We start from the raw sequence: 24324 nt of genomic DNA on the forward strand, positions 1-24324 counted from the left end.
TGTAAAGGCAAAAAAACCAACCTTCAGTGAGTTCGAATTTCCCAGCTAGATTATGTTCCTTATCACGGTCAGCGTTTGGAGTCTCTTTCATTTCTCTTTGCAGGAGATCAGTGAAGATGTGGCTGTGAACTCCAGAGAGCTTTGAGAAAGGGACGTTCTTGGATCAGATTGGCCCGGGACTCCCGTTCCAGAACATTTGGAAATCTTGGCCTGATTGGAGAAGCAGCTTCCTGCCCAAAAGACCAAGTCAGTGAAGGAGAAACCAAAACCGGTCAGCAGTGAGGGTCATCCCTGGCCTTGACTCGGAGGGGGTGACAAGTGACCCAGAGGCCTCTTAGCTGTAACTTTAAAGGTGAGTCAATGAAACTTGGTTTGGAAAATAAGCTTTTTTAAAAAAAATCTTTATGTGGCAAGGCAATAAAATTGGGTTTATCTGCCAAGGTGCTGAGTGAAGGCATACTTTGTTTAATCTATATTAGTTGTAAGAAGCCCCACTTGGTGGAGTTGGAGGTGGACCCTGGGTGGAAGGCCACGAAGTGGGGAAGTCGCATCGGCTGGGTGGAGGCACCCCTGAAGCCGAAAGAGGCTGCCTGGGGACTCACCTGGAGGTGGGGAAGCCCCTGCCCAACCTTCATCTGGTCCCTTCATGGGGAAATGTTCCCTCAGCCCAAAATGGGTCTTGTTTCAGGGATACATTTTTAGCTGTGATGTGTGCGGATTGTTCCTGTTTAGACCTTGTCCCATAATGCACTTGGAGTGACAGTTTAGTAGCCTGAAGGGCTTAGGCCTTCTCCTAACGCTTCAACTTTAATTGAAATTCTCTGGATCATTTTGGGGGGCTTTTCCATCCGAAGCTATTCAGTGACCCTCCCCCCCTTTCAGAAACTGCAGGATCAAATTTTCCCCAGGATTAAGCCGTGTCACAGCTCAGATTGTTCCTGTTTAGGCCTTGTCCCATAATGCATTGGGAGTCACCGTTTAGTAAGCTGAAGCGCTTAGGTCTTCTTCTAAAGCTTAACTTTTAATTGAAATCATCTGGATGCATTATTGGGGATCCTTTATTGGGGTCTTTTCCTTCTGAAGCTATTCCGTGAGCCCTCCCTTTCAGAAACTGTAGGATCCAATTTACCCCAGGATTAAGCCAGATTGTCGGTTTATTTTTATTTTATTTTTTTCTATTGCTTTCAGGACCAGGGATAACAAACAAGATGATTTAAATTTTGGGAAGCTCTGCGTAGCTTTATCTGCTCTGATCAGCAGTGATCCTTTTCGGGGTGCCTGTGCTGTCATTCATCCTATGCTGAAGGATGAAATGCCAAATCGGAGCCATTTCCCCCTCCTCCATTTCTATCTGATCTTCTAGGGTTGAGTCTCTTTTTGGGTAGCCTGGCTGAACTCCTCCTCCTAATACAGAAACACACCCACAGCTTTTTGGTTGTGTTCACGGCATCAAGACAAGCAACCTGGGGTGGCCCAAGTGAATCGGCCAGCCTCTCTCCTATCTGGGTAGGAAATGTTAAGCCTGAATTCCCCAACGGGTGTTAAACAGAATGTGTAGCGTAGTCAGGTAGGAAGACAGGTAAATGTGTGAGATAAGATTGTATTTTAGTTAACACGCAGTAAAATACAGATACGCTTGTGCTATCAAAAATATCTTTTATTCCATTAGGAATTATAGCATAGTCAAATAAACGGTCCAATTAGTCATGTATCATTTCAGTCAGTCCAGTCGGGGATACTCAATTTGCAAAAGTCCGTGTTGATTATCCAATGTCAGTTCACTTACAATAAATCAGTCTTGTATTATCTCTTCTCTCCGTTGAGAAGAATCAACACTCCTTTCTCTCCCCAGTTCCAGCAAGGAGAAACGCAGTCATCAATCCATCTAGTAATTAGGGATAATTAAGCCAGAGAGAGTGAGCTGCAATTGACTTGCTTCTTTTATGGTGCTTTTACAACCACACCCTTAATTACATTCTTGTAGTTAAAGTTACACACACTTTACCAACAAACTATGATAACTTATTTATTATTTTTACCCAAAACAGTTAGGGTAAACAATGTTATCCCTAACAGGAAACGCAGAGGGATGACCGCAATTCAGACCCTCCCGGGTCTTGTGCTAATCCCTGGGTTGTGGAAAAGCCAGGTGTGGCCCCCTAAGGGAAGCTCTTGATGGAGAAGCCAGCAGCTACTCCGTCCCCTTCCCTTCTTGCCCAAGGCAGGTGTGGCACTTCCTACTCAAGGACACCTGTGAGGCATGTAGGGAAGAGGGGGCCACTAGACTGAGAGCAAAGCCATGATGGGATGGAGCTCATAAGTGTAAAAATCGGAAAAATCAAGAAAAGCAGAGGAAAAAAATTGGTTGCTTTCACTAACCTCAACTCTCTTTCCTCCTCCTTTCTTTCTGCGATGCCTTAATCTTTTGGGTTGCCTGTAGGTAGTCTTCAACTTTTGACTACAAATGGAATTGGAATCTCACTTGTTTAGCAAAGTGGTCACTGTCAGATATCACATGATGTCTTTGCTCAGTTAGTGTAATTCTGCATTCACCATTCCAGTTGTTAAATGATTTCACTGGTCATTAAGTGGATATAATCACGGGTTTGTCTTGGGGGTCAGGGGAGGCCATTGGAGTCCCAGCACAGTCCAAGTTTGACTTAAGAGCAGGGGTGGGATTCAAATTTATTAACAACCGGTTCTGTGGGTGTGGCCTAATTTGTGGCTGTGGCTTGGTGTTCATGTGACTGGATGGGTGTGGCTTGTATGTAAATATATTTATGTAAACATTGAATTTTTTATTTTTTTTAAAAAAGAGCAACTACCCAAAAGCAGTCAAAGCAGGCAGATTGAGTTGCTTGCAGAATCACAGATTCACTCAGAGATCTATCTTTCTGCAATGTGCTACCTGAGTCTGCACTGAAAAATAAAAGCTTCGGTCCTAAGAAGGTTCAGCTCTGCTTTTAGATTAGCTAGAAAGCAAGAAATCCAACAATGCCATGCTTTCTTTCAATGTCATGCTTTCTAATCTAAATATCATAGCTGATAGATGGAAGAACTGATGGTAGTGGTGGGGGGAGGAAAAATAGCAAATAACTAAATATTTGGTGAAGGCACAAGGCAGGCAAATTGGAGGGTGAGCATGACAGGTAAGGAGTGAGTGGGAGGGGAGGGGCCAGCCAGTGGCAGGATTTGCTGTTTCTCCAAACTGCGCCGAATCGTAACAACTGGTTCTATAGAACTGGTCTGAAGAGGAAGAATCCAACCCCTTGCTTAAGGGGTCATGGAGAAGATTAGAGGAGCTTCAGCCCACCTTGGAAACAGTACGGAACATGTTACTTCAGGTCTGGGGATTAAGGCTGCCTTTCTCAGTGGCACTGGTGACAATGGGCTGAAGTCCAGTCCTGGAGTTAGTGGCAGATGGCTGAAACAGCTGAAGGCCCCAGGCCTCCATTTAAGGCACCATATTTAATGGGCGTTTCTGCCCCATTATAGGAGCCAGATGGGGCAACTGAGGCATCTGGGGGTGGCTGCACTTTTGCACCCCACTGCAGTTCTCCTAACTATTGTGTGGCCAAGTGCTGGACCTCCAGGGTCTCCCCCACCCGCTTCAGGCACCTCTGCAGGTCTTGCCAGGGTCTCCCTTCACTTAACAACCCCCCCTCCCAAAAAAGCCACAATGACCACAACAGTATAAAAGTTTACCTCCTAGAGATTTTGTGACTCTCTCTACGTTTCTGGAAAGGAAATATTTTTCTCTTGCTTCTTTTTCCTTCCAACAGCCAATAATACACTGTGGCCAAAGATTTACCTGGAAGACAACTCTCAACAGATAATAGAATATCAGCATAAGGCAGCAGCCGCCAGAAAGCATGAAGCGTGGGAAGCTCTTGGATGCCCTGCCAGATACAAGAAGCACTCTGAAAAACCACCAAAGAACCCATGAATGCTCAGAGTGTGGGAAATACTTCACTAGCAGGTCCCTCCTTTTGACCCACAGGAAGGTCCATGCGGGAAGTGAATCCAGTCAAGATCTTGAGGCTGACAAGTCCTTCCCTGGCAAAGACACCAAAGATCTCAGAAGCCCCCCCACATTAAAACCCTATAAATGTGTCAAATGTGACTTGTCCTTTGGTCAAAAGTCAGGCCTTCTTAGACATCAGAAAATCCACCCTGGAGAGAAACCTTACAAATGTCTGGAATGTGGGAAATATTTCTGTCAAAAAGCCACTCTCCAAGACCACGAGAGGATTCACACAGGGGAAAAACCTTACAAGTGTTGGGAATGTGGGAAGAACTTTTATTGGAAGTCAGGTCTTCGTAGTCATGAGAAATTTCATACAGGAATCAAACCTTACAAATGCTTTGAGTGTGGAAAATGTTTCACCGAGGGTTCAGGTCTTCGGTGTCATTGGAAAACACACAGAGGGGAGAAAAACGAAAAGTGCCTTGAATGTGGAAAATGTTTTGCCCACAAATCACATCTGATGCGACATCAGAAACTCCACACTGGAGAGAGACCCTATGAATGCCCAGAATGTGAGAAACGATTTATAAATTCTTCTGAACTTCAGAGACATCAGGAATGGCACAAAGAGGAGAAACCCTATAAATGTGAGGAGTGTGGGAAAGGTTTTATTTCTCAGTACCGTGTTCAGATTCATCAGAGAATCCACACAGGGGAGAAGCCGTACAAATGTGGGGAGTGTGGGAAATGCTTTAACCAAAAATGCGACCTTGGAAGGCATCAGAGGATCCACACTGGAGAGAAACCCTACAGCTGCGTAGAATGTGGAAAATGTTTTGGAAATAAGAGCAACCTTGGAAGGCATCAGAAAATCCACACGGGGGAGAAGCCCTACAGATGCATAGAATGTGAAAAATATTTTGGACTGAAGGCAGATCTTTGGAGACATCATAAAACCCACACAGGGGAGAAGCCATATCAATGCAATGAATGTGGAAAATTTTATCGTACCTCTTCAGCCCTTGGAAGTCATGTGAAAATCCACACAGGGGAAAAAAATTACAAATGTTTGGAATGTGGGAGGACATTTGCTGATTCTTCTTCCCTTAGAAGGCACAGCCAAATCCATACAGGAGAGAAACCTCACAAATGCTCAGAGTGCGATAAATGTTTTTCACTGAAAGGTACTCTTGTGATGCATCAACGAATCCACACTGGAGAAAAACCATATAAATGCCTGGAGTGTGGGAAATGTTTTGCCCAATCTTCATCACTTCGCAGTCACACCCAAACTCATGCAAGAAAGTGGCCTCACATGTGTGTAGAGTGTGAGAAACCTTTTCCTAGTAAATCAAAGCTAAAAAAGCACCAGAAAGTCCATAGCAGAGATAAATCTCTTTAGCAGTGAACAACGTTGGGAACCCTTTTTCCCCCAACATTCACATGTTAGCGTTTACCAGGAACTTCGCACAGTGACAGAAAGGAAATCCTACAAATATTTGATGTGGGGAAAATGATTTTCCTAGTCAAGCAGCCTCAAATTCCATCAGAGAGTGCACAATGAGGCAAAAGGGTAGAAGTGGGAGCAGTGGTGGGATTGTGCCGGTTCTAATTGGTTCGGGCGAACCGATAATGATAATTCTGGCTGGCCCCGCCATGCTTGTCTTTTGCCGCCACCCGCCTTCCCTCCCCCCCTGCTTTCCCCCACTGCCATGCTTGCCTTTTGCCGCCACCGCTGACAGGTTGCCAGAGCACACATGGTGCAGCTCCATGTGGTCTCCGGATCAGCAGCTGCTTCTCTCCCCTGCTGCTCTTGCTGGGAGAACAAGAACCGGCACAGCGAAATTTAGCTTTGGGTCCTGCAAGTGCAGCAAGTCCCACTCCCATCGGGAAAGGGCTGTGGGTGGCAGAGAAGCAACCAGGTTGAATCCTGTTTCTCTCTGCTGCCTGGAGCCATTTTCCGATGGGAGTGGGACTTGTAAAAGCTAAATTCCACTCTGCCGCAAAACACTCTCTCGCTCCCCCAGCTAGAGCAGCAGGGGAGAGAAACGGGTCGCCGGAGAGCATGTGGAGCGGCGCCATATGGATCAGCAGCTGCTTCTCTCCGCCACTGCTCTTGCTGCGAGAGCGAGAGAGTCTTTCGGCAAGGCACCCCTGGAATGGAGTCCATGACAGCTGATGGGCGGCTGCGGGGAACAGAGCATGTGAACCTCTGATGGGCTGCAGGGGGGGAGCTGGTCCCGGAAGCCCCAACGCCATCGGAATCTCTGCCATTGCCTTCCTTGCCACCACGCCATTGCTGCCTCGCTGCCGCTGTATCCCCCCTGCCCCAGTACACCGCCGCTGCTCTCCTTTCACCGCCCTTCTCCTTTCGCCTTTTGCTTCCGCCACTGCTGCTGCTCTCCTTTCGCCCCTCCCCCATTGCTCTCCTTTTACTCCCGTCGCCACTGCTCTCCTTTCACACCCCTTGCCACTTGCCTTTCACTTGCCTTTTGCTCCCACCACTGCTGCCCTGAAGTAGATCATCTACTTCTCTTTTCTTGCGTTGACAGCTAAATCTCTGGGATTTGTGGTCTTTGGCATTTAAAATTAATTAAGACATTGAGGGCCATTGTTTAAGGACATACTGGAATGTTCTTCAACCACCGCATCTGGGATTATTATTTTTGTCCCAAACTTGAACTGCATAATAGGTGGATTGGCTTATATTTTTAGTTAGTGATTTATGTCCCACCTGTTATTCAGGAGCTAAAGGCATCATGGCTAAATCTTTTGTCTTCCTGTTTTTCCTCACAATTCTGAGATAGATTGGGCCAAGAGAACCAGATTATTTAAAAGGAACTGCGTTATTTGAAGCCAATTCACGTTTTCTTTTTCATCAGGATTAATATTATAGAGGGCATTAAAATGATAAATTAGTAAAATGGCTGATTAAGGTTTATTTATTTAGTATGTTCTAATCCAAAATGATGAACCTTACATGGAAAATGTACACGAGGAGCCTTCTTGATATATTCCCACCTCGTATGTGGGAGACTAATTTGTCTCTACTGCTCACAAACAATTCCATTAGATTACTTTCTATAAGAAAGAGAGAACAGTGTCAAAACACCATGGCTGGCTTGAAGTTCAGGTAATAAATACAAAAAAACAAAAACAAAACAGCCATGCAAAAGCCATGATCAATTTTCTTTTTCTTTTCCCAAAAAGTTTTTTATTTTTAACAGCAAACATAAGCATAGAACAACAAATAAAACCTTCTTTCAATTATACAGTGTGTCGGTTGGTACATATTTCTTGTGCACAATATCTATAGTCTTTTCCTCTTAAATTTACATTCATATTGCATTAATCAACTTTCCATGTAATATTATATTATTATTACATCATCATTAGACTTTAATTTCAAATCCACATTATCCTTTAGAGCAAACCTCAGTTCTTACTAATTTTAATTCATATTATAATTCATTCCGAAGTAATCAATTATAACATATCATTGCTATTGTATTATACTTCAGTTTCCTACTTTTCTATCTAACCATTGATAAAATAAGTCCCATATCTTATACTACTCTTTTTCTTCTTGTTCTCTAATTGCTAATGTTAATCTACTCATTTCTGCACATTCCATTCTTCCTCTATCACTTCCTCTATCAGAATTTTCTCGTTTTTCCCATTTTGAGCAAATACAATTCTAGCGACAGTTAAAACATTAATAATCAAGTATGTCAATTCTCTGTTGTAACCTTCAGGTAAAATTCCCAATAAAAATGTCTCTGGTTTTAAGTCTATATGCTGTTTTGTCATTTTTTCCAGCCATGTGTGTATTTTAGTCCAGTATCTTTTAGTTTCTGCATATGTCCACCACATATGGTAATATGATCCAGGCATCTGATGACATTTCCAACACTTCACCGATTTATTCTTGAACATCTTTGCTATTCTTGCTGGGGGTAAATCCCGCCTGTAAAACATCTTATACAAATTCTCTTTATATGCTGTCGGCATTGTTTATGTATAATTTCTAGTCCATAATTTCTGTCCCTAATCTTTCTTGGGGGGGATCCAAAATCCCCCCCCAAGCAATCATTGTTTCTTTAACTTGTTCTTCTAATTTCACTCCTAGTAAATAACCATATAATTTTTTAATCATCCTCTCCCCAGTACCTGTTAAGATTTTATCTAATTCAGTAAGTTCTTGGTAAAACCCTTCTGTCTTACTATCTTTATGATATCTAGAATGTATTTGCACATATGAATACTTTATCTCTTGTTCATCTAATTCTTGCTTTGTTTTGAGTTCACCCCTTTCATTTAAAATTTCACTATATCTAACTATGTGTTCCATTTTGAAAACAATAGGATACGCAAATGCCTCTATTGTTGATAACCAGACTGGTATTTTCATATAATGTTGTTTCCTTATTTTCTCCCATGTTGACAATAAAGCATCTCGAATATAATGTCTCCTAAAATACCCATGTCCTTATACTACCAGGCAGTTACATTGATGTGGGTGAAAGAATGGATTGTTTTGAGAAATACTAGTTTGTTAACACTGGAAGGTCATGCCACCCCAATTGTAAATCATGACCTTCCAGTGTTAACAATCTAGTATTTCTCAAAACAATCCATTCTTTCACCCACATCAATGTAACTGCCTGGTAGTATACTTCCCAGTTGGGTAGTCCAAAATCTCTCATTCTAGCATCCTGTAACAATTTTAATTTAATTCTTGCCTTCTTTCCCTGCCATATAGATTTCAACATTATTTTGTTTGTCCTCAAAATATTCTTTCCCTAATTTAATTGGAATCGTCTGAAACAAGTATGGTAGTATATCCTTGGTAGTATATTCATTTTGATTGTAGATATTCTCCCTATTAGAGATAATTGTAGATTTCCCCATTTTTCCAAATTGTCAAAATTTGTTGTTTTAATTTATAATAATTATCTTCCTTTAATATAGCCATGATCAATTTTCAATATGCTGTCGTGGCCTCAGCAACAGTGCTGAGAAACGTATATGTGATTTACCAGCCCAGCAGTGAAAGCGAAGTAATGTAGAAAACGTTGTGCTGGTTGGAGTGTATATTTAGCTTAGAGATTAGGTGCTATCTCTTTAAGGCATTGCCTGCTGGGAAATGTAGTTATCATGTGGTTACATCTGTGCCTCTGACTGACCACTGGGTCAGTCCTCTGATTGGCTGAGGGGGCAGCCTTGATTACGGGGAAGCAAGTGAGGCTTACTTGAATTCCAACTTACCTGATGGCTGCAGTTTCTCATTGTGGGGATGAAATCATTCTCTATTTACCTGCGTGACTTAAGATCAGATTATTGATGCCTTCAGAAGAATCTTCTTATAATGTGAGTCATATCTATGAGAAGGATGCCTGGAATAAATCCAATTTGGATAATATCTTTCATGTTGAGTTAAACTGTCTGTAAGGAGAAGTATGCAAGCAGAAGCAGAAAGTTGGAGCAGAATACTTAAAAAGAGAGTGTAATAAATCTGTCTAATCTCTCAAGAAAAGAGAGGAGGGATCCATTTGGGTGAAGCAAATAGACTATTGTACTTCCCCCATTCTCTCTCTCTCTCTCCCTCTCTGTCTCTCTCTCCCTCCCTCTGTGTCTCCCACCCTCTCTCTCCCTCTCTCTCTCTCCCTCTCCCCCCCTTTCTGTCTCTCTCCCTCTCTGTCCCTCTGTCTCCCTCCCTCCTTCTCTGTGTCTCTCCCTCTCTGTCTCTCTCCCTCCCCCTCTCTCTGTCCCTCCCTCCCTCTCTCTGTCTCTCTCCCTCCCTCCCTGTGTCTCCCTCCCTCCCCCTTTCTGTCTTTCTCCCTCTCTCCCTCCCCCTCTCTGTCTCCCTCCCTCCCCCACTCTGTCCCTCTCTCTCCCTCTGTGTCTCCCTCCCTCTTTCTCTCTCCCCCTTTGTCTCTCCCTCTCTGTCCCTCTCCCTCTCTCCTCCCTTTCTGTCTCTCTCCCTCTCTGTCCCTCTGTCTCCCTCCCTCCCTGTCTCCCTCTCTGTCTCTCTCCCTCCCCCTCTCTCTGTCTCTCTCCCTCCCTCCTCTCTCTGTCTCTCTCCCTCCCCCTCTCTCTGTCTCTCTCCCTCCCTCCCTCCCTCTCTGTCTCCCTCTCTGTCTGTCTCTCCCTCCCCCATTCTCTGTCTCTCTCTCTCCTCCCTGTGTCTCCCTCCCTCCCCCTTTCTGTCTTTCTCCCTCTCTCCCTCCCCCTCTCTGTCTCCCTCCCTCCCCCACTCTGTCCCTCTCTCTCCCTCTGTGTCTCCCTCCCTCTTTCTCTCTCCCCCTTTTCTGTCTCTCTCTCCCTCTCTGTCCCTCTCCCTCTGTCTCCTTCTCCCTCCCCCTCTCTCTGTCTCTCTCCCTCCCTCCCCTCCCTCTCTGTGTCTGTCTCTCCCTCCCCCACTCTCTCCCTCCCTGTGTCTCCCTCCCTCTCTCCCCCTTTCTGTCTTTCTCCCTCTCTCTCCCCTCCCCTTCTCTGTCTCCTCCCTCCCCCACTCTGTCCCTCTCCGTGTCTCCCTCCCTCTTTCCCCCTCTCCCCCTTTCTGTGTCTCTCCCTCTCTGTCTCTCTCTCTCCCTCCCCCACTCTCTGTCTCTCTTTCTCTCTCCATGTCTCTCTCCCTCTCTCCCCCTTTCTGTCTTTCTCCCTCTCTTCCTCCCCCTCTCTCTGTCTCCCTCTCTCTGTCTCCCTTCCTCCCTCTCTCTGTCTCTCCCTCCCCCTCTCCCTCTGTGTCTCCCTCCCTCTCTCTCTCCCTCTCTCCCCCGTCTCCTCTCTCTCCTCCCCCTTTCTGTCTCTCTCTCTCTCTCTGTCTCCCTCCCCTCTCTCTCTCTCCCCTCCCTCCCTCTCTGTCTCTCTCTCCCCCTCCCCTCTCTGTCTCTCTCTCTCTGTCTCCTTCCCCTCTCTCTCTGTCTCTCCCTCCCTCCCTCCCTCCCTCTCTGTCTCCCTCCCTCTCTCTGTCTCCCTCCCTCTCTGTCTCCCTCCCTCCCTCTGTCTCTCCCTCTCTGTCTCCCTCCCTCCCCTCTGTCTCCCTCCCTCCCCCCTCTGTCCCTCTCTCTCCCTCTGTGTCTCCCTCCCTCTTTCTCTCCCTCCCCTTTGTCCCTCTCCCTTTCTGTCCCTCTCCCTCTCTCCCCCTTTCTGTCTCCTCTCTGTCTCTCTCCCTCCTCCCTCTCTGTCTCTCTCTCCCTCCCCCTCTCTCTGTCTCTCTCCTCCCTCCCTCCCTCTCTCCTCCTCTCTCTGTCTCTCTCCCTCCCCCTCTCTCTGTCTCCCTCCCTCCCTCTCTGTCTCCCTCTCTGTCTGTCTCTCCCTCCCCCATTCTCTGTCTCTCTCTCTCCCTCCCTGTGTCTCCCTCCCTCCCCCTTTCTGTCTTTCTCCCTCTCTCCCTCCCCCTCTCTGTCTCCCTCCCTCCCCCACTCTGTCCCTCTCTCTCCTCTGTGTCTCCCTCCCTCTTTCTCTCTCCCCCTTTTCTGTCTCTCTCTCCTCTCTGTCCCTCTCCCTCTGTCTCCTCCCTCCCCTCTCTCTGTCTCTCTCCCTCCCTCCCCCTCCCTCTCTGTGTCTGTCTCTCCCTCCCCCACTCTCTCCCTCCCTGTGTCTCCCTCCCTCTCTCCCCCTTTCTGTCTTTCTCCCTCTCTCTCCCTCCCCTTCTCTGTCTCCCTCCCTCCCCCACTCTGTCCCTCTCCGTGTCTCCCTCCCTCTTTCCCCCTCTCCCCCTTTCTGTGTCTCTCCCTCTCTGTCTCTCTCTCTCCCTCCCCCACTCTCTGTCTCTCTTTCTCTCTCCATGTCTCTCTCCCTCTCTCCCCCTTTCTGTCTTTCTCCCTCTCTTCCTCCCCCTCTCTCTGTCTCCCTCTCTCTGTCTCCCTTCCTCCCTCTCTCTGTCTCTCCCTCCCCCTCTCTCCCTCTGTGTCTCCCTCCCTCTCTCTCTCCCACTCTCCCCCGTCTCCCTCTCCTCCCCTTTCTCTCTCTCTCTCTGTCTCCCTCCCCTCTCTCTCTGTCTCTCCCTCCCTCCCTCTCTGTCTCTCTCTCCCCCTTCCCCCTCTCTGTCCCTCTCTCTGTCTCCCTCCCCTCTCTCTCTGTCTCTCTCCCTCCCTCCCTCCCTCTCTGTCTCCCTCCCTCTCTCTGTCTCCCTCCCTCTCTGTCTCCCTCCCTCCCTCTGTCTCTCCCTCTCTCTGTCTCCCTCCCTCCCTCTCTGTCTCCCTCCCTCCCTCTCTCTCTCTCCCTCTCTCTCTCTCTCTCTCTCTCTCTCCTCTGTGTCTCCCTCCCTCTTTCTCCCCCCCTCTCCCTCTCTCTCCCCCCCTTTCTGTCTGTCTCTGTCTCCCCCCTGTCTCTCCCTCTGTCTGTCTGTGTCTCTTTCTCTGTGCAAGCTTGACTTTGCTGCCTGGAACCAAGAACAAGCATGTTAATTACCTAGTTGAGAAACTGTATTTGCAAGTGAAAAAAGCTGATTCAATCAATTTGAATCAGTGCTTGGAAGAGACAGGGAGGGGCCATGATCTCCCTCTATTGAAGGGGGCAGAAAGAGGATTAGTTTAGCAAACAGTGGATTGCATCATTTCTGGCTCTCTCCCTGCGGACTGTTTAAATGTGGTACTTTGTAAGCAATTGCTCTCAGCTCTTTGCAGAACCACTCAGTTTGAACGCCTAGACCAGTGGTGGCTAACCTTTTTGGGGCTCCTGTGCTAAAAATTGTGCAAGGGCTTGCACGCTTGTGCTCACGTGCCAGCACCCAGAAGGCAATGCGCACCCCTCCATGCCCCCTACAAATGCGTGCACAATCCCCACCCGCCCCTTTACCTGCACTGCGCCTCACAGCTGATTTTCAGTCAGTTTGAGGCCTTTGAGTCTTCTGCAGGCTTTTCAGGACAAAAACTAAGCCCGTTTTGTCACTTCCAATATTTCCAGAAAAACAGGAAGTGATGAAATGGGCCTAGTTTTCTGCCTGAAAAGCCTGCAGAAGCCTTCCTTAAGCCTCTGGTAGGCCGAAAAATTCCTCAAGCTGGCAGAAAATCAGTCGGTGACAGTTCAGCTTATGTGCTAGTACAGCTGAGGAAAAAACCCGTTTTTAAGCCTGCAGCTCAGCTGTAATCCGCTGGCACAAATGGCTGCATGCCACAGGTTTGCCATCACAGGCCTAGACAATTGCAAGAAGTTATACTAATCAAAGAGGAAAGAGAGCTTACTTCAGCCACGAGGGACCCTAAAGGGAATCTCTCCCTGGTTGAGTTGGGATTTATGACACAGGTCCCCATAACAACCAGCCATAAATACCTCTGGCTGGGCTATCTTAACTCTGCATGGACAAGCCAACCTGAGAAATGGAAACTCAGCCAACTTAAAGAATCATTTGTTGAGGCTCTCTTCTTTGACCCTGGTTTGGAAAATAAAAACACCTGAAAGAGTCAAGCCCTCGGAGTTTGCAGGCATTCAGTCCCAAGCTGGGAACCCCAGAACTGGAAAGTCAGCTCTGCAAGCCCTATCAAAGGGAAAATGAAAAAGCCCAGTTTACTCCAAGCTTAGTCTAAGTTACAACGCACCCCAGTGGTTAAGTAGCGAATTGCAATGATGTCTCCTAAAACAGGGGTCCCCAACCACCGGGCCGCGGACCGGTACCGGTCCGTGGAGCACTCTGTACCGGGCCGCAAAGAAAATAAAATAAAAAAATGGCGGCTTTCTTTGCCTTCGGTGAATGCTGCTGGGATCAGGGATCAAGGACACAAATGAAAGAAGGGGAGGGAGGAAGCAACCAAAGCCTGTCCTGCTCTCTGGCTCAGTGGCTTCGGTTTCCTCCCGCCTTGTTCCTCTCTCAGTTGCTCTCTCGCTCCTCCACCAGCCCAGGAAGAAACTGCTTCAAAGAAGCCGGCAGGGTGGCTTTTCCTGTCAGCACAGCTCCTCCGAAGCACCCGTTCACCCCCACCCCGCCGCCAATCAATCCAGGTTCAATCCAGTGCTCCGTTCTGCCTGCCTGCCTGCCTTCGTTTGTTTCGGAGCAGCTTCGGCTGAGAATAATAACTATTCGCCTCTTTTTATCAGCCGAAGCTGCTCCGAAACAACCAGAAACGCAGGCAGGCAGGCAGGCAGGCAGGCAGAACGGAGCACTGGATTGAAGCGTGCGCTGGCGGGCGGGGTGGGGGTGAACGGGCGCTTCGGAGGAGGTGCGGCGACAGGAAAAGCCACCACCACCCCGGCTTCTTTGAAGCAGTTTCTTCCTGGGCTGGATGTTAGAGGTCCATCGTAGCTCTGAATGATCCCTAAACAAGGACTACAGGAGCTTTCTAGGGAAAACACACTGACTAAATGCTCCTCATTCAATTCCTGTTTTCACCAAACAGAGATAAGAGAAACATCTGCATGAAATTTTGTAGCTACACAGCTGGGCAAGACCTAGAACTAGAGAGACTGCAGTCAGGTGTCTTTAATGCTAGTTGTAGGGTAAACATAAAGTTTTGGGAATGGAAAATAGAATCTCCCCCCTCCCCCCGCTGGTCCTTGAAAAAGTGTTTCTGCTTGAAACTGGTCCCTGGTACAAAAAAGGTTGGGGACCACTGTGTTAGGTGACTTATATTCCTAACACTCATCGTCCAGTTCATCCCAGTGAAAGGCCCGGAACGGGGCGTCGTCATCAGTTTTCTTGTCCCTCTCGGCGCTAAGGATGGGATTCAGCCCAACAGCCGGGCGTCTGGAGCCCCTTCCTCTTCCTCCGACCTGCTGGTGGGTGGGTGGGTGGGGGCCTCCTCGGCAGATGCCCTCACCCCGTGAGGAGAGCCTAGCACGCACGGGCTCCGGGGAGGGGCTTCGAGGCCTGGAGGGAGGGAACCCTTTTCTGCTTGGAAGCGGCGGGAGAAACCTGGAGCTTAGCCTCGGGGAGTCTTCTTGTGTGGAGGCCGAAGGGGGGGTGGGCATGTGTTGCCTGGTTATTAGGAGCCCGTCTTTCTCGGCGCTCTTTTGGTCTGGGCATCCGACCTTCACTGCTGGCTTGTTGCGGGACCGACATGAAATCTGGGTTGGGTTGAGCTGAGCGCCTTGGAAGCCCCATACTTTGCCTCCTCGCTGTTGGTGCAGCCAAGAGCTCCCTTTCCCTTCTTGCCCAAGGCAGGTGTGGCACTTCCTACTGAAGGACCCCTGTGGGGCAGGTAGGGAGGAGATGGGCCCACTACACTGAGAGTAAACCCCACTCACACACACACACACACACACACCCTTGTTCCTTTTTAATTTGACGTTATTCTACCTTCATTGTTTTATCCCAAGCTTTTGGAGCAAGTGGTCCTGGCTGGGAGGAGGGGAGGAGATTATCGGGGAGGGGCAGAGGGGGAAGGAGCAGAGACTGCTAAGGGGTGGGGTTTCAAGGTGGGGGCGGAGCCCAACAGGTGAGCAGAAGCCCCGCCCCCGCCTCGACCCTCCCACTCGCTGGATCTCCAATTCCCTCCGCGTGTCCCGCTTCTTTGGAGGATCGGCGCTGGATCCCTCGGGAGAGGCTGCTGGATCCCACTCGGGATGAGTAGGGCTGATCTCCCTCCGCCCTCCAGCCAGGAGATCTCCCCACCGCCAGGAGGAAGGGAGCTGCGGATCCCCCTTCGGCTTCCCAGGTTTTCCTCGGGGAGATCCGGCTCTGGCGTCACCTGCAGAGTGCGGATCCCTCTCTTCCCTCCCGGGGGACAAAAGGGGCTCCCTCCCCGGGCTGGATTTGCCCCCTCCTCGCCCGGCCAAGGCTCCCCGGGTGCATCCAGGTAAGGAGCTCCTGGGCAGGTTTCTTTCAGAAGGTCTCTGTGTGATCCGTTGGAGCACGAGGTCCCTGAGCATCCATAACCCACACGTGCAGTTGCAAAAAAATGGAGTAAAGGGAGCTTCAGACCATTTATTGAGGTTTGTAATGTGGTCTTAAGACAAACTGACCTCATTGCAATGGGGAAGGGAGGGTTTGTGAGGAAAGATAAGGTTTAAATTGCTTAATGGAGCTCATGTTTTCTTCACACACACCCCAAGAGACCCTCTTTGTTTGAGGGCGAAAAATATAATCCTTTGTTTTTTTATGCTCATCTTTACTTTGCTTCTGCTTTAAAAAGATGGGTACAATTTCTAAGCTTTGTATTTTCCTTGTTTCGTCCAGGAAGAGGCTGTGATGGGGCAGCCCCTCCTAGGTGGATACAGGGAAAGCACAAACTCTGAGGAAGTCTTCAGGCGGGTCTTATGAGCGGCTCTTAGAAGTAGCTGGTGGCCAGAAGGTTGCCTTGCATGGTTTGAAAATGCCCTGTCCAGAGTAGCATTGGGTCCCATGGAGCCTGGCCTCTTGGTGGCCTCGTAGCCCTTTTCACTCATGCTCTGCCCTCTACCTGGTCTCTCTCATCTTCCTTTGAGTTTTCCTACTCACGGCTATGCATCGGTCCCTTTTGGACTTCGATCTTGCTGGTTTCTTCCATTTTTGGCCCATCAAGATCTTCTTGAATCACAATTCCGTCTCCTGTTATTTTGAATCCTCAAACAAACAACCCTATTTCTTTTTTCCTCCCTCTTTGAATCCTCAAACAAACAACCCTATTTCTTTTTTCCTCCCTCTTTGAATCCTCAAACAAACAACCCTATTTTTTTTCCCTCCCTCTTTGAATCCTCAAACAAACAACCCTATTTTTTTTTCCCTCCCTCTTTGAATCCTCAAACAAACAACCCTATTTTTTTTTTCCTCCCTCTTCCCTCTTAATCTATCCATTGATAGATTAAGCTCAGCATTGCTGTCTGGCATCTGAGCCTTTTTCATTTCTCTTTGCAGGAGACCAGAGAAAACGTGGCTGTGAATTCCAGAGAGAGAGGAGAAAGGGGCGTTTTTGGATCAGATTGGCGGGGACTCCCGTTCCAGAAAACTTGGAAATCTTGGCCAGGTTGGAGAAGCAGCTTTCTGCCCAAAGGGCCAGTCAGTGAAGGAGAAACAAAACCGGTCAGCTGTGAGGGCCTTGACTCAGAGGGGTGACAAGTGACCCAGAGGCCTCTTAGCTATAACGTTAAAGGTGAGTCAATGAAACTTGGTGTCAGGTGGAGCTCCATTCCAAATTCAAGAAAGAAATAGACTCTTTGGGTTAGAGAAAAGATATCTTTTACTGAAATTGAAGTGGTAGCAACCATAGAATTCTGAATCTGGGAAATTAGGCGCGCAGATCACATATACACAGGGATGGAAATGTTCCCACCCCCAATAGTTCAAATGATTCTTCCAATTAAAAGTTGTGAATATGACCATGTGGACATCTTCAGGTGATGATGAGGCCTCTGTCCGTTGACCTTGGCATATTTTGATAAAAGTTTGCAGTTGCGCAGAGAAAAGAAAGCTAAGCGAGAAATAGACATCTAAGCAAGAATTTATACTCCCCCCCTCCTCATTTTACACAACACTAGAATGTAACACCTCCAGCTCTCTTCCCAGACTTTACCCCCTCCTCCCCCCAGTTACTTATGGCAGCCAAAAGATGCAAAGCAATAGTAGAAGATCTTGAAGGCTGACACTTGGTTTGGAAAATAAGCTTTTTTTTTTTAATCCTTGTGGTAATGCAATAAAATTGGGTTTATCTGCCAAGGTGCTGAGTGAAGGCATAATTTGTTTTATCTGTCTTAGTTGTAAGAAGCCCCTCTTGGTGGAGTTGGAGGTGGACCCTGGGTGGAAGGCCACGAAGTGGGGAAGTCGCATCGGCTGGGTGGAGGCACCCCTGAAGCCGAAAGAGCCCCTCCCCAACCTTCATCTGGTCCCTTCATGGGGAAATGCTCTCTCAGCCCAAACTAGGGTGTGTGCGCACAGGGGAGGCCATCGGAATCTCAGCGGAATCTATGTTTGACTTGAAGGAGTCCTTGAGGAGCTTTGGGACACATAGCTTAGAGGCGTTACAAAAAATGCGGCTTGGAGAATGGCGCCTGGCTGCAGATGTCATCAGTCTGGAGATTAAGGCCACTTTTCTCACTGGCAGCAGTCCCACTGGACTGAAGTCCTGGGGTCAGTGGCAGACGGCTCAATTGACAACAATCCCTGGCCTCCACTTACGGCACCACCCTGGCATTTCTGCCCCATTGCAGGGCCCAGAGGGTACGACTGAGGCATTTGGGGGCAGCTGCACCTCACTTCAGGTGTCCTAATTCATGTGAGGCCAGGGCTGGACTTCCAGGGTTTCTCCCATTCCCTTCAGAGCCCCCCCCCCAACACTGCAGTTCCTGCCAGGCCTCCTTCCACTTGGCAACCAAAAAAAAAAATCACTTAACAACCATAACTACATAAGAGATTTTCTTATGTAAATCCTAGAGATTTTCTCACTATATTTCTGAAAATGAAATACTCTTCTCTGCTTCTTTCTCCTTCCAATAGCCAATAATACACTGTGACCAAAGATTTACCTGGAAGACAACTGCCAACAGATAGTAGAAAAGCAGCTCGACAGCACCCACCCGAAAGGATGGAGCCTGGAAAACTCTTGGATCCCCCATCTGAGAAAAGCAGCACTCCAAAAAAACACCAAAAATCCCATGAATGCTCAGAGTGTGGGAAATACTTCACTAGCAGGTCCCTCCTTTTGACCCACAGGAAGGTCCATGTGGGAAGTGAATCCAGTCAAGATCTTGAGGCTGACAAGTCCTTCCCTGGCAAAGACACCAAAGATCTCAGAAGCCCCCCCACATTAAGACCCTATAAATGTGTCAAATGTGACTTGTCCTTTGGTCAAAAGTCAGGCCTTCTTAGACATCAGAAAATCCACCCTGGAGAGAAACCTTACAAATGTCTGGAATGTGGGAAATATTTCCGTCAAAAAGCCACTCTCCGAGACCACGAGAGGATTCACACAGGGGAAAAACCTTACAAGTGTTGGGAATGTGGGAAGAGCTTTTCTTGGAAGTCAGGTCTTCGTACCCATGAGAAAGTTCACGCAGGAATCAAACCTCACAAATGCTTTGAGTGTGGAAAATGTTTCACCAAGAGTTCAGGTCTTCAGTGTCATTGGAAAACACACACAGGGGAGAAAAGCGAAAAATGCCTCGAATGTGGAAAATGTTTGTCCACAAAATCAGTCCTGCTGCGACATCAGAAACTCCACACTGGAGAGAGACCCTATGAATGCCCAGAATGTGAGAAACGATTTGTGGATTCTTCTGAACTTCGGAGACACCAGAAATGGCACAAAGGGGAGCTGCTCCATAGATGCGGGGAGTGTGGAAAAAGTTTTATTAAGCCAGCCTATGTTCAGATTCATCAGAGAATCCACACGGGGGAGAAACCCTACAAATGTGAGGAGTGTGGGAAATGCTTTTCCCAAAAGCAACACCTCGGACGCCATCAGAAGCTCCACACAGGAGAGAAGCCATACAAATGCGAGGAATGTGGAAAATATTTTGGACTGAAGGCAGATCTTTGGAGACATCATAAAACCCACACAGGGGAGAAACTCCATCAATGCAACGACTGTGGAAGATTTTATAGTACCTCATCAGCCCTTAGAAGTCATGTGAAAATTCATACAGGGGAAAAAAACTACAAATGTTTGGACTGTGGGAGAGCATTTGCTCGTTCAGGTTCCTTAAGAAGTCACAGCCGAATCCATACAGGAGAGAAACCTCACAAATGCTCAGAGTGCGATCAATGTTTTGCTTGGAAAGATTCTCTTGTGAAGCATCAGCGAATCCACACTGGAGAAAAACCATATAAATGCCTGGAATGTGGGAAATGTTTTGCCCCTCCTTCAGCACTTCGGATGCACATGCGAAATCATACAGGAGAGCGGCCTTACAAGTGCACAGAGTGTGAGAAACCTTTTCATAGTAAATCAAAGCTAAAAATGCACCAGAAAGTCCATAGCAGAGATAAATCTCTTCAGTTGTGAAGAACGTTGGGAACACTTTTTTCAAGTCACATCTTAACATTAACCAAGAACTTCACACAGTAACAGAAAGGAAATGCTACAATTTTTGGTGTGGGGAAAATGTTTTTCCAACTCAAGCAACCTTAAATCCCATCAGAGAGTACACTTTGAAGCAAAAGGGCGTAAGTGTTGGGACTTTGAGGATATTTTTGCTCAGAAAGCCAAATTAGTAATTTACCAGAGTGATTACACAAAAGAGTTATGAGTGTGTAAAGAGTAGATATAATGTACAGGAAGTCCTAAACTTGTGACCACAACTTGGAATGGATTTCCAATCATAAGTTGCTACAGATGTAAGTGAAGGCACCCAGGTATATCTGTTAATTTTTACTAGTCTCTGTTGATCAATAAGGACAACTGAAGATTTAGAGAGGAGAAAGTGGGGTGAGGGGCGGAATGAAGATGCATCTGGTTGTTTATTTAGCTATAAAGTGTTGGTGTTCAATATGCTGGCTGGGAAAGTTGATGCCCTTTAAAACAGCCGCCATCTTGATTCTTTTGACTCCATCCTTCCTTGCTGGACTTGGACTTTGGGATTGAATGGGAACGTGTGGATTTTGGATGAATTTTCGGAGGAAAAATGTCCTGGAAATTTGGGTGGACCCTTATTCTTAAAGGCAGATTATTGGTGGCTACCTACATGTGCCTGACACACTGGTGATTAATTGGACGACATCTTGCTTAGGGCACACATTATTGAAATGCAGCTAACAAATACCTCGAAGAAAACTACAGACCCGAAAGAAAATGGAACTCAGGATATAATTTTTAAAATATAGAATGGCTGGATTTGAACATTTTATTGGCAAAATCTTGAAAAAGCATTTTAAAATGCTGGAAACATTGGACTGATTATTGGGAAAAGTGAAGGAAAATTACTTGAAGGAATGCTGTTATTAAATTGGGTGTCGGGTTGAAATTCTGCTAGTGAAAGAAAGGAAATATACTGTATTTTCATAAGGCTGGGAAGACTTTGGAATACTCTAACACTGAGTGGAGGTGAACACATCTGGAAGACTGTGTTTTTTGCTGAAAACTGTTTGAAACCTATTTGTTTCATGACTAGGAGACAAAATTTCTGAGACTTGAAGATTGCTAAGTAGAGTGATTCACAAACACTTGGAAATGTTATTGGAATCAAAGCTGGTTAGGTGGCTGATGAAGACAAGGGAAAATCTGGAAGGATTAAACTGACTGCTGGAGGACTATAAAGAATTATAAATATGTACTTTGAGGAATGGGACAGTGAATAGTTTTTCACTAGCTTTTTGATGTGTCAGACAATTTAAGTGTGCGATTTTGATAGATTGATTAGTAATTTTTGGATTTATTAAAATAAGATAAAATGTTTCAATAGGAAATGACAACATATCTCAAAAAGAAATGTCATCAATGTTTCAAAGTATCTATAAAACTATAACAAAGAACCATAGGGAGATAAAGGATTTGATGTATGAGACTATAAAATGTTCAAGAAATAACAATGTAAAATGAACAAGAAACCCAGGAAATAAGAGGAGAGAATAGAAAAAAACAGAGGAAGGGAAAGAGCAGATAAAAGAACAAACAAATGCAAAAGATAAGGAGAAGGAAGAGATAATCAAAACAGATGAAATACATCAAGCTGACAATATATTTAGAGACTCAAAATAGAATTGAATAGGCAGGTAAACATTCTTGAAGTAAGGACGGAGACATTCACAGGCATAGTGAAGATTTGGCAGTGAAAAGCAGAGGTAGAAGAGGGAACACCTAAATCAAGAAAGAATGATACAGGGAGACATAAAACTTCAAAGGAGGAATATGGAAAGCATGCTTAAAAAATCAATAAGAATTGAAATACTAAAACAAACGAGAGATGAGGGGTAGAAATAGAACATTCAACATAAGAGGTGCTATCAAGATTTAGAAAAGAGGTATAAATTACAAAGAGGGTAAATATTCTTATGTATCCTCCTACCATTCAGCTAGGGGATGCGGTGGCTCAGTGGCTAAAACGCTGAGCTTGTCGATCAGAAAGGTCAGCGGTTCGGAGGTTCGAATCCCTAGCGCCGTGTAATGGAGCAAGTGCCTGTTACTTGTCCCAGCTTCTGCCAACCTAGCAGTTCAGAAGCATGTAAAAATGCAAGTAGAAAAATAGGGACCACTTTGGTGGGAAGGTAACAGCGTTCTGTGCGCCTTCAGCGTTTAGTCATGTTGGCCACATGACCACAGAGACATCTTCGGATGTCCTTTGGCTTTGTAACAGAGATGAGCAGCGCCCCCTAGAGCCAGAAACAACTAACACATATGTTACCTTTACCTTTTACCATTCAGTTAAGAGGGAACACTGAAACTCTTCTAGTAGCTACCAAAAAAGACAGCTGTAGATTGCTGGGACTCACCGCACTTTGAAGTGCACCTTAGAGGCTAGTTCCATCAGTATAAGAGATGTCCACCAGAGAAGCTGCCTTTATTAAGAGACAATAAAATCCCCTTTCCCCACTCCTCCCTGAAAGTTAGATACGGAGGTCAGGTATGAAGGCTGTAGAAAACTACGGATCAATGCTCCTAGGAGATCTCTTCTTTGGCCAACCAGTGTAGGAATGGATGAGGTTCCCTCAAGTGATGGTGGGATGAGAAGTTCAGTGGACTGAGACAACAAGGGGCTCTTTGGCCAGAGATGGTGTGGGGACCTTGCTGTTCTCTGAGCTTGGTTGTATTCTTTTAGCTGTTTCATCACCCAAATATGTAACATCATTAGTGCTAGGTAACATCATTAACCATGTTTCCCAGTTGGGTAATGAAACATCTGCTCAAGAAAGCACTGAAAACCTCCCAGTTCAACCCTAAGCTTCAAATATTCTATTCTGGAGCCAAAGTCTCTTCGATCCTAGATCCTTGTCCAGCGTCTTTGGCATGATCCCATTGAGGATGTGGAAAAAGAAAATATGGCCTATTGATCTATTAGCTTTAATGAGGCCTATGTGGATGGTGGCAGACCCTAGGAAAGAGACCTGAACCAAAGTCATCAGCTAGGATGGTTTCATCAGGACAACGAACTATTTGTAATCTGCTGAGCAGTTGCCATTTGTGTAACATGATTTTGCAAAGTGGATAGATTCAGGAGTATATTTGGAACTAGAACAATGAAAGTCTGAGAAATGAGGAACTGAAAGCAATGGATGGATGGAGGGTTCAGATGTACATGGGTTTATGTGGAAACTGATAATCTGCAAGAAAGAATAAGAAAATGGATTATGAAATTCCATAACTGCCTTCCATCGAGGACCCATATACTGCACGAGTCAAAAAGAGGGCTGTGAAAATATTTACAGACCCCTCACATCCGGGACATAAACTATTTCAACTCCTTCCCTCAAAACGACGTTATAGAGCACTGCACACCAGAACAAGTAGACACAAGGAGAGTTTTTTCCGCGAACGCCATCACTTTGCTAAATAATTCCCCCAATACTATTACACTATTAAACAACTATTTCCCACAACAAATTAATTACTAAGACTGTATTACTATTCTTCTCATCTTTCCTAGTACCTATCTCTTCCCATTTATGACTATAACCATGTTGCTTGTATTTTTACAATTTATATTGTTTTGTTTCCTAGTAGGATTTGATTGCTTATTAGTAACCTATGACTATCACCAGGTGTTGTATGTTAGGATTCTTGATGAATGTATTTTATTTTTTTACAACTGAGAGCATATGCACCAAAGACAAATTCCTTGTGTGTCCAATCACACTTGGCCAATAAAGAATTCTAAAGAATTCTATTCTATTCTATTCTATTCTATTCTATTCTATTCTCTATTCTATTCTTAGCAAGAAAGTGTCCATCTGTGTGTGGTGACCTTTAGGAAAAAAGTATAAAAGGGGGAGCTAAAGATCAGCTCGGGATCATTGACCTTTAGCTGTCCTTACTGCACCTGCTGTATCACTGGACTTCATTGCAATGGGTTATTGATGTAAGTGATGCTATGATGGCTGTTCATGTTCCAAATTGCTCATGAAATAAACCTCTGAATTTTTAAGTAATAATTATTATTTGTGTTGCTGTCTTTTGTTTCTTTCATTGGGCTTTTTCCACAAGAACAATGCAGGCCTCTCTCTCTCTCTCCCCTCCCCTCTCTCTCTCTCCTCCCCCCTCTCTCTCCTAAAATACCCCTGTGTTTTAGTTCCTTTATACCATTAAAAAAGCATGCCACCCCAACAACAGATCATGTCCTTCTAATGTCAACAATCTAGTATTTCTTAATGTTATCCATTCCTTAACCCACATCAAAATTGTAGCTTGGTAATACAACTCCCAATTAGGCAAACCAAATCCTCCTCTTATTCTAGCATCTTGCAAAAGTTTTAATTTTATTCTTACTTTCTTACCTTGCCATATATATTTCAACACAATTGTTTGACACAAATATAAAATTTTGGGTAAAATATTCATCTTGATTGTTATTTT

The 24324-nt window shown here is 45.9% G+C and overlaps 1 protein-coding gene across 1 annotated transcript; it reads left to right on the forward strand.

The window, feature by feature from the left end:
* Positions 1-217: 217 nt before the first annotated feature.
* Positions 218-23868, forward strand: LOC113424455 (uncharacterized). The gene is made up of 3 exons (XM_087953362.1): positions 218-352; positions 3783-4828; positions 18690-23868. The coding sequence occupies exons 2-3, from the start codon at positions 3873-3875 to the stop codon at positions 19822-19824; spliced, it is 2091 nt and encodes a 696-aa protein (XP_087809488.1). The 5' UTR covers positions 218-352; positions 3783-3872; the 3' UTR covers positions 19825-23868.
* The last annotated feature ends 456 nt before the right edge of the window (positions 23869-24324 follow it).

This window comes from Notechis scutatus, chromosome 2 (genome assembly GCF_049901735.1).
Source record: "Notechis scutatus isolate UNSWTSFEM ecotype Mainland chromosome 2, rNotScu1.2, whole genome shotgun sequence".
NCBI lineage: Eukaryota > Metazoa > Chordata > Lepidosauria > Squamata > Elapidae > Notechis > Notechis scutatus.

Bases quoted from the DNA above. Each gene is read 5' to 3' on its own strand.
- LOC113424455 (XM_087953362.1), top strand. From the start codon at position 3,873: ATGAAGCGTGGGAAGCTCTTGGATGCCCTGCCAGATACAAGAAGCACT. The intron at 4,829-18,689 runs GCATCAGAAAAT...AGGCCTTCTTAG, and splicing joins AATAAGAGCAACCTTGGAAG to ACATCAGAAAATCCACCCTG.